This window comes from Hypomesus nipponensis, chromosome 17, assembly GCF_054491055.1.
Source record: "Hypomesus nipponensis isolate SF chromosome 17, ASM5449105v1, whole genome shotgun sequence".
Taxonomy (NCBI): Eukaryota; Metazoa; Chordata; class Actinopteri; order Osmeriformes; family Osmeridae; genus Hypomesus; species Hypomesus nipponensis.
Window position 1 is genome coordinate 5,448,776 of NC_140377.1, and position 9,919 is coordinate 5,458,694.

Sequence of the window (9,919 nt, forward strand, 5' to 3'; positions counted from 1 at the left end):
AACATTAAACACTTGCTTTGCTTTATTTTATAAACTATATGTATTTATTTCATAGATGACTGAAACCCAACCATTTAAGAACTTTAATTTCTGGATGTTTTTTTTGTCAGGCAAACTGCTTCAAACAAGTGAAATAATATGCATTATTTGTAAACACAACATGCAGAGAAACATAAATAGGAATTTACAGTTGCATCAACTTGAAAGCTCTTATAATGCATGCAATAGCCCACGTTAGGTTATACTAGAGATAAACAATGCTTGTAAACAATAGACTAGTGCAAGTATTCTACACATAAACTATGTAGTGTGTCATAACTGTACACATATTCACAGATTAATTATTGATAAAAGGCAAACCATTATAAAATCAAGGCATGGCATTTAACTCATCGTATGTGTTAGGTTCGAGTGATACACATTGGCCGTGTGTTCACTTCATTGGCCTATCAGAAGTCTCACAATTTAAAAGTCATTTTGGAAATCACCACAAACTCAACTGTCAAACGTTACTTCACATGATTCAATGAATTCAGTTTATAGCCTGCGATACAAAGACAATAAAGACAAACAAGGAAACGCATGGCTTGTCATTGTTAATTGTTTTGGCTCAGTTAGCTGTGACTCTCACCATTAGGATTGAGCTTTGATTTGCGCTCAACGTGAGGGTCTCTTGAGTACTGTACCATGAGAAAGGGCTCTTTAGTCTCACCCTCACCCACTATGCTTTCTTCATCCTCAGACTGGCCAATACGTTGCAAGCGCAAATAGCACCAACATCCACAGATGAGAGCTCCCAAAGCAGCGACAGCTATGAGGATTACGAGGACTGTAACCACCCCAGTGGTAGGCCTGTGATCGACGATGGGCATGTCGTTATCAGAAAGGTTGCTAGGTAGGTAGCTAATTCAGAGTGACCTCGGAACCCTAAAACAGAGTATTAAACATGAATTACCTTAGCCGGTTTTACCACACGTTGCACAACATATTTCGGATTGTCTGAATTAGCAAAAGAAAGACATCAAGCAAGCAAGTGAATAAAATCACTATAAGATGATTGATTTCATAGGCCCTATTTGTTTCATTCCCATAAAACACCCTGGTCCTCAGGGATCCCCTTTCCTGCGTGTTTTAGATGTTTCCCACTTCCAACACCCCTGATTTTAATGAATGGATTGTTATTATCTCAGCAAAAGCCTAACGACCATTCATTTGTAGAGGTGTGTTGGAAGAGGGAAACATAAACCGTGCAGGACAGGGGGTCCCTGACTGAGGACCAGGTTTGAGCACCACTATGCTAGTAATCAAGTATTATCAATAAGAGTGAGCCATAGCTTATTACTTAGAATAGCCTATGAAAAACAGCACTGCTTACCATTAACGGTGGTCTTGCATCGATAAATCTGGTAAGTCGACGTGTTTAACAAGTATACTGATATTTCATGACTGCGAGAGCTTCTCCGAATTCGTACTTGCCCTTTTATGCATCCCAGCTGGTCTATTATGCGTCTCCGTGTGAATGTCTGACTGTAGCAGAATTAAGACAATCTTACAGTGTGCAGGAAATGACCTTAATATAGCGTAGATATCTGACGGGAAGTAAAATACTTATGTAGACATCGTGAGACCATTCACAGCACGGTCTACTATTTTACAGGTGCGCATTGACATGTCAATGCTGCCAGCGGCTTTTCTTATGTGAGAGTAGAGCTCGCGGGCGGCACACTGGGTGAACATCAATTTAACAAAATCGTTGGCCAAAACTGTTGAAACTAAACTGGGGTTTATATTTGGACTGCAACTTAGCATTAGCCGACAAAGACTGATGTCTTTCGCCGTTTTTCATCGCACGGCTGTTAATTGCTCTTGCCAACTTAAAATAATTAAAAGTCCAACTCCTTGGAACTGGCTCTCTCAAGGTTTCAAACCGAGTGTACTTATTGTTCTCTTGCAACTGTACTTGAAATACATGATTGGATGATCAGATCAAAGTAAACACCCCATGAACCTTCTACTCCAATGATTTTGAAGAAAGCAAGCAGGCTTGGGACGTTCTTGTCAAGCAAAGAGGAAGTTGGTAAATGAGAACCTCTTCATTCCACGTCGAGCTTTTGATCCACTGTTTTAGCAAAACAAATACTTGTCAAGGAAAGGAAGTGTAGCAGCCATCGGAACGGAGTTTTAAGGCAAGTCAAGCTATGGCTAATTCTAACAAAATTGTAGCTAAATTCTAGTGATAGCTGATTGCCTTTGACAGTACTAGATTTTCCTTTGACGAAGTTAACAATAACGCTAGCTAGCAAACGATACCTTAAAACATAATGCCTGGCTAGCTAACATTAGCTAGCTAGCATTTTTTTTTACCTTAAACTAGTTTGCTGAGTCTTATACATATGGTTGGCTTAACATTTGATAATGTTGTAGTTAATATATAGTACAGTAGGCTAGTAGGAGCCAGCTGGTTATTAGGAAATTGTTACATGGATCTTTAGTTTCGTTTCAGGTTAAAAACTGGTCACAGTTGTCGGGTACGAATATCCTAGCCTCATTGATTTACATATATTTATACCTCAGGCCATTTGTTTTTCTCTCTTGGAAATCTTGTTCTCATAGCTCCTGTAAACATGGCAAGTGCACCACCGCTGGAGACAGCTGAATTTGGGGGCCACCTTCAGCCACCCTCTTATGAAGAAGCAATGACTCCTCAGTATACACATGGTCCTGGGCTTCCTCCAGCCTACACCAAGACGGCACACCAACAATACCCAACACAAGTGCATAGTCAAGCATATCCACCACCAGCCCATAGTCCTATTAGTCCAATAGGTAATCCTCCTTCCATAGTCTGGACCTTTCAGACCATTAGAGCTTATCATGGCCAGTCCTCTTGACTCACATATGTTGTGTTACCTGTCTCTGGATATTGAACTATTAAAAATTAACTATTTGACATGTTAATGGGAGCAGTGTCCCATTGTAAGCCTGTATGTTTAACACTCTTTGTTCCCTAGTGTCAGTACAGACCATTTACGTGCAGCCTGGTGTGGTGTATGGGGATCTTCCAGTGCAGACATACTGTCCTGCATGTGCCCAAATGGTTGTCACTCGCTTGGAACACAACCCTGGAACAATGGCCTGGCTCACTTGTGCTGGTCTGTTCATTTTCGGGTAGGGTTAACAATGTCCACACACACAAGTCCTGCTACAGAACTTATAATGAGCTTGCACTGCAGTTTGTTGCACTGTGATCTTCTGAAGTGTTTTTCATTTGACGTGTGCAACGATGTATAATGCAATCTTCTATTTTTGTAGTTGTATCTACGGATGTTGCCTGATTCCTTTCTGTCTGGATGGTTTGAAAGATGTGACACATCGGTGTCCCAGCTGCAGCAAACCCCTTGGGGTCTACAAGCGACTTTGAAAACATGTTTTTAAGATCCAACAGCACATCTCGGCTGAAGTCGACTCACCTTAAATAATTGTTTACTTAAATGAGTCATTTGAGTCCAAATGTGTAGCATGATAGGGATGAGAATGTATAATCATAATTCACTGTAAGCCAATCATTGTAATTCGTGTTGTGGACATTATTTTTGTTGTCTTTTTATTTAATTACAAAAGACTGTACATAGTTGAAGTCATGTCTGTCTTTTCTAGCAATACAGTTATTGCCATATACAAGCTTAAACGGTAATAGTCTTAAGTTATAGTACTTTTTATGTTTGGCCTCCTTAACCACCAAAAGACAAATGTATAATAACCCATTTTGCGATTGTGTCAATTGCCATAAATGGAACAAAAATGAGTATACAAATTGTTCAGATTTTATTATGATGTAACTCTGATAAGCACAAATAAATTTACATAGTTTACATATACATTTATGTCTGTGTCTTAATATTTTTTTCTGAGACAAGTTATGTTAAGATCACTAATACATATACAGCACATAATACAGCACATACTAATGATATGTTACAAAATCTAGTTACATACATGTAAATTGTCTAGCAGAAAACTCCCAACAAAGGCATCATTGTGTAAGCACTTTCTGAATGTCTTCCACCTCAAACTTCCACATTCTTCTGTGAATCTCCGAAAGTCCACCAAGGTTAGCCATCTTAACTCCACGCAAAACAGGTTCGGGAGAAAGTGCTTGGATGACACCCATCACCATAAAATACTCCCCTGGAAGAGAAAGATCACCAAACTAGCTACGTTGCTTGTTAAACAGCAGAGAGGCAAGCAAAAGATAATCTCACCTTGACATAAACATGATTTGCCTTTGGGAATATTTCTGACTCCGTTCACAACAAAAGTCCCCGTCTCATCCAAAAGGCGCGCCGAGTTCTCCGAATTAATTTCTAGCACTGTTCCTTGCATCCAAACAACAGACACTACAAGTGTACTACTTTTGGCTTGCCCCAGGTTTTTTATATTACATTCCATTTTTCCTTGGTATCCGTAGCAACATTGACCATCTCTTAGTTGACTCGAAAAAACTTTGACTGGGAAAGCTCGTTTTTTATCTACTAGGTATTTTTCTTTATCCATACTTTTCAGACGGTATCTAACAACGTGCGCGCGTAGAATTGAAGTGGCAGCCCGGATATGGTTGGTTTTCAAAATAAAGGTTCCGACATCTGCAATATTTGTCGCCTACCACAATCGCTTCTTTTACAACACAGCAAAATCACAGTTTATATAATTATATTTTACATTGTTGAGGAATTCTAACAGGCGGTCAGACAGAGGTCATATTTAGGGTTAGTCCCTGTATGGTTGGTCATCACCAGTGCTAGTCAATATCAAAGGTAGACTTGTTCTATAATAAGGAGCCTACCGATTTTTTATATTTATTTATTTAACCCCAAATATGATTGTTTCACGCGTTTACGCAGATAGAAGTACTGTAAAACGGAGACAATGTTGGCCAATCTGTCTGCCGTGACCATAGAGTTAGGCCGTGACCCATTGAATTCCATATTCAAACATACGTCATCAAACCGCGCTGTGTTTGCTTATGAATGAACAACCATTCTCTGGAACAGCTCAGCTAGGTGTTTCACAATAATTATTAACGCTAAGGTCAGTGATTGTCCTATTCCAGTTATGTAATATAAATCGTTTAACTGTACTGACTTGTCATACCTGCAGCATTCAATCAAACGTCGTCGTATCACAGTGTAAACGCTTCCTTTGCTTTGTTTTTAAAGCTAACGAAAGAGCTAGCTATCTAGTATCCCGTTGTGTTTCCCCTATTGGTAGTTAATTACATTTGCAAATGTAGCTTTTTGTTGTTTGCTTTGCAGGCTAAAATATGACTGAAGCTAAGAGAGCCTTCTCACTGGTGTGGGACCATTTCACCCTGGTGAACCCCAGGAAAGTCCAGTGCTCCCTTTGCTCTCAGTGCCTCAGCTTTAATAAGAATACCTCGGCCATGCTCAGACATCTGCGGTCTAGACACCCCAGTGAGGCTTGGTACAACACCAGTAATCCTAGTTCTGGAGTCCTGGCCATGTTCCCCAACTGTTCTGGAACCCTCTCCACATTCCCTAGTGGTTCTGGAACCCTCCCTGTGCTCTCTAACAGCTCTGGAACCTTCACAACGTTCTCAAATACCGCAATAGGACTCAGCTCACCATTGACCAGTTCAACTGGGATTAACCCAACGTTAAGTCCCAACAGTTTGACAGCACACGGTGGCTTAGGTATGTCCTGTTTCAAGTGAAACAAAAACATTAAAATGTTTACTTTCTCAAAAAATATATATTAATTGACAGTTGACACTTTTTTTATTTTTATGTATTCCTTGATTGTCTCAGCCTTTTCCACCAGACAAGAGGACTTGGATGACGCCCTCATCAACATGCTAATCAAAGACTGCCAGCCATGCTCATTGGTGGAAGATGAAGGGTTCTCTGCTTTTGTTATGAAGCTTGACCCAGATTATGTCCTCCCCACTAAGAAGGCCCTGAAGACTCGGGTGGCTTCACAGTGTGACATCATCAATGACAGTGTGGCATCAGAGGTGGAGCGTGCTGACTTCATCAGTCTGACATCAGACACCTGGACGTCCACAAGCATGAACACCTATGTCTCAGTAACGGGCCACCTAGTGACAGAGGCTTCCCAGCTCTGCACCTTCCTCCTGGGGGTCTGCAGGCTGCCAGACAACCACAAGGCTGTCCACCTGGAAGAGGCTAGGAACCAACTGGTGGCCAGCAGGGGACTCCACAGCAAAGTAGCCGCCTTTGTCACAGAGACCGGCGATAACATGTCCACAATGCTGCAGAAGCTAGGTGTCCTTCTGCTGCCCTCTTTTGCTCACGTGCTGAACCAGGTGGTGAAGATGTCCATGGAGGCCACCACAGAGCTGCAGGAAATCCGGTCGCAGGCTCGGACTATCGTGGCGTTCTTCAAATCCAACCCCGTGGCCAAGGAGCGCCTAGCTGCGGTGCAGAAACAACTTAATCGCCCTGGCCAGAAGCTGCTACTGGAGGTGGAGTCCAGGTAAGTTCATAGGCCTTGCGTTGGTTGGTAGCCTAGGTCTACTGCAGGAAGGTAGGCCTCGGATAGGTTAGGTTAGTAGGTCTTGTGCCGGGAGGTAGGTTTAATTGATGTAGCTTGCCTCAGCTAAGCTAGCCCAGTCTGCTGGTTAAAATCCCTAGATGGAGATGCTTGAAAAGTATGTTTATGTATTTGCTTGACTTTGTTCAGGTGGAACAGCTCCTTCTCCATGCTGCAGTGCCTGTTCCACCAGCGCGAGGCTGTGGCAGCATCCCTCAGCACTCTGGACACAGACATCAGCCCCCTGGGCTCGGCTGACTACGAGGTCATCCACCAGTGTCTGGGCGTGCTGGACCCCTTCCACCAGGCCACTGGAGAGCTGGCCTCAGAGAGGCGCGTCTCTGCCTCCAAGATCATCCCTCTGGTCCGCATGCTGAGGGTCATCCTGATGGAGAAGCGCTCCGCCTCTGTTCCCAGCCACCCCACAGCTGCACAGCTGTCCTCCCACCTGCAGAGGGCACTGCAGACCAGCTGCGGTTCAGTAGAGTCGGAGCCCGTGCTGGCCCTGGCCACCCTCCTGGACCCGCGGTTTAAAGTGCTGGCGTTCGGGAGCCCCGGCTGTGCTCAAGATGCCGTCAAGCAGCTGACTTCCGAGTGTGCCGCCCTGATCAGGGTCAACTCTGTCAAGTCCCAGTCGTCCCCGTCCAAGGCTTCCGCCTCTCCCGCTTCACCCGCCGCCAAACACACTGCCGCCTGGTCGATGGAGACGGCCGCGGACGACACCACGGCGACGCCAGCGAGGCTCGCGAGCGAGCTCGGTGGCGCCGCCGCTTGCCAAAGCGGGGGGTTGTGGGAGATGTTCGACAGCAAGGTCGGCGAGACGCAGAGCGTGCAGAGCAGCACGGCCGACGCGGCGGTGGAAGTGCAGCGCTACCTGAGCGACACCTACCTGCACCGCGGGGAGAACCCCATGCACTACTGGGAGAGGCACAGCAAGGTGTACCCCCACCTCTTCAGCCTTGCCAGGAAATACCTGAGCGTGCCCGCCTCAGCCCTGCCCTGCCACCGCCTCTTCACTAAGGCTGGGGAGGTGTTCAATAAGAGGAGGAGTTGTCTGAGTATGAACGCCGTGGAACACATCATGCTGCTCAACGAAGGGCTGGTTTAACCTCTTGTGTTCAGTTTGTGAGTTGGTAGTCAGTCGACGGGATACCGTATCAATTTATTTGATTGTAACCACTAGAGGGCAGCATTACAATGCCTCACTGAGCTAGTTCTACTGATTATACTGTTGGTTGTCAAGAACAAAATAATGATTCCTGCTAATAGTTATGTACTACTTGTGACTTCAGGGGCCTATACTACGAAGCAGGATTTAGGGTTAGCGAAGGAACTACAGATTTAACCCTGGGTTAAATGATCAGATGAGTCCTCCTGAAACAGAGACTGATTAAAACATCAAAAGCCTTGTACTTGTTGACCTTATAAGATTAGTAAGTTAGCCTATTTAGCGGTTTGAATTAAGTTTTCTGTATTTGTTACCAAGAGTTTTTTAACAATGTCATGCAGCTGAAAGAATGGGGCTTAACAGCATAATAATACATGTAAGGAACACACTAATTTAATGGAATAGGCTACACAATGTATTTGCCAGCTTTCCTTTGGCAACAGCAACGGTGTAATAATAAACTTGCCTTGTAGAATAGGCCTCAGGTCCAGTTTAGCCTGTTTATAGTTTTATTTAATGACAATAGTGATATTTATAGTGCTGCTACATTAATCTTTACATTACCGTGTATCTTAAACTTGATGTGCAATAACAAAATGTCCTTAACAGTTAATTGTCTTTGAGTGTACAGAATACAATATAATAATATGTCTTTGATCATTTTAAATGCAAATTAAATATTGACACAAAGACTATGAAGAATTGTATATGCACAGCATGTGATGGGTCTAGTGCTGTTGGAGCATTATGTTATTAAGTCTAGCAGCCCAGCATATTTAAAATGGCCTCATAAGAGCAGATAGCTGGTTACCAAAGAGTGATCACACATCAATACGGCTTTGTCTATCGATACTCAAATCATATTTCATAAATCACAGAGATTAAATTAATTGTAAGTCCTATCAGTCAGTGAGTTTAGTTATTTATTAGTAGAAAAAGTACAGTGCAAATCCACAACTTATGTGGATTCCAGCAAGTTATTTTCTTGGGGCTAAATATATACATTTGTTTACGTGGCATTTTGTTTACGCGGACGGAATAGAGCTATATAATTGAGGCGAAGCCGCTACAAATAGGCATACATTTGGCTCAAACTGCCCTTGACCCCAGTGAGGCAGAGAGTGGCTGCATACTGGTGCGTTAACCTAATGAGCCATATTCACTTGCCTGACAAAAACACACAAATAATTACATAGTAGCTTTGACAGAGGTTCTTGTGTTGTAGATTAGGTTTCTGAATTTCCCTGCATGGATGAATAGAGTTCTGTCTAATTTAATCGAATAAAAGAAATGCTAGAGATGAAGCAACTAGGTTTGATGGTACGTCTAAGGTCGAAATCTTTTGGCGAAGAATTGTACCATGTCCATGTAAGGATAGTTCTTGCACGGTTGAACATTCTAAATGTGAACTCCAAGTATAAACCTTCTGTCTTTAGCAGAACCTTTGAGTCTTTATATAATAATGAAAGCACTCGTATGTGCCTCTCATACACATTCACCTCATAGACACACGTGCCAGATGGGCATATGCCATCAGGTCCATCTTTCTGATATTCTCTGTCAGGCTTTTTATAGGTCAGGAATGTTCTGCTTTGCATCAAGTAGCACCTATTTATAACAGCCTGCATTCCCAAGATGCTTCAAAGAGCTGGGTGTATTGTACAGCAGAGGCAGAAGCCCTGCCAGCTGTGGGGGTACTTACATAAGCCCTGTGCTGACCCTCTGGTTTTCCCAGGTACAGATGCTGGCAGTGACCATGCTTCGTTTAGACTTCATTGTTTTCCTAAGGCAGGTCAAGTCATTCATTGTATAGTTGATAAGAGGCCACATGCACACTATTACCTTTCGCTGTCTTCTACAGCACCGGGGGGCTCTCGGTGTAGTAAATCAATTACCTGCTTGCTGGCCAAAAGCAACATTCTTCCCCTGGAAGGTAATCGTTGCTGTTTTGTTTTCTCTAGTTTCGAGTCTGCACACAATGCCCTACATCCCAAAATAACTGGTGGTTTTTCTCAAACAGAGCACCATGTTTGGACACGGATGATGAGGTCCTGCATATTCTGGTTACGAGAGCTTTCTTGCCTCCCTGACGTGATGGGTATATATGCGTCTCAGCGGGCTGAAGAGGTGAGCTCCTCTTGTCTGCTTCCCCTCATCTGCCCTGATCTGAAAACACACTGA

At 43.3% G+C, this 9,919-nt stretch overlaps 4 protein-coding genes across 5 annotated transcripts; 2 read left to right on the forward strand and 2 right to left on the reverse strand.

Moving 5' to 3' along the window:
- Window positions 1–595: 595 nt before the first annotated feature.
- snn (stannin) lies at window positions 596–1,719 on the reverse strand. The gene is made up of 2 exons (XM_084677780.1): window positions 1,376–1,719; window positions 596–927 (listed from the first exon to the last, which is right to left on the reverse strand). The coding sequence occupies exon 2, from the start codon at window positions 870–872 to the stop codon at window positions 615–617; it is 258 nt and encodes an 85-aa protein (XP_084533906.1). The 5' UTR covers window positions 873–927; window positions 1,376–1,719; the 3' UTR covers window positions 596–614.
- A 156-nt stretch (window positions 1,720–1,875) lies between these two features.
- litaf (lipopolysaccharide-induced TNF factor) lies at window positions 1,876–3,880 on the forward strand. 2 transcript variants are annotated; one of them, XM_084677778.1, is made up of 4 exons: window positions 1,876–2,077; window positions 2,614–2,826; window positions 3,012–3,168; window positions 3,313–3,880. In XM_084677778.1, the coding sequence occupies exons 1-4, from the start codon at window positions 2,020–2,022 to the stop codon at window positions 3,419–3,421; spliced, it is 537 nt and encodes a 178-aa protein (XP_084533904.1). In that variant the 5' UTR covers window positions 1,876–2,019; the 3' UTR covers window positions 3,422–3,880. The 2 variants fall into 2 exon arrangements, with proteins under 2 accessions (XP_084533904.1, XP_084533903.1); XM_084677777.1 differs by having other exon boundaries at window positions 2,007–2,186.
- On the reverse strand, window positions 3,803–4,621 carry rmi2 (RecQ mediated genome instability 2). Its single transcript, XM_084677779.1, has 2 exons — window positions 4,263–4,621; window positions 3,803–4,188 (listed from the first exon to the last, which is right to left on the reverse strand). The coding sequence occupies exons 1-2, from the start codon at window positions 4,552–4,554 to the stop codon at window positions 4,034–4,036; spliced, it is 447 nt and encodes a 148-aa protein (XP_084533905.1). The 5' UTR covers window positions 4,555–4,621; the 3' UTR covers window positions 3,803–4,033.
- A 392-nt stretch (window positions 4,622–5,013) lies between these two features.
- On the forward strand, window positions 5,014–8,228 carry LOC146253142 (E3 SUMO-protein ligase ZBED1-like). Its single transcript, XM_084676622.1, has 4 exons — window positions 5,014–5,088; window positions 5,313–5,711; window positions 5,826–6,513; window positions 6,721–8,228. The coding sequence occupies exons 2-4, from the start codon at window positions 5,321–5,323 to the stop codon at window positions 7,676–7,678; spliced, it is 2,037 nt and encodes a 678-aa protein (XP_084532748.1). The 5' UTR covers window positions 5,014–5,088; window positions 5,313–5,320; the 3' UTR covers window positions 7,679–8,228.
- Window positions 8,229–9,919: the final 1,691 nt, after the last annotated feature.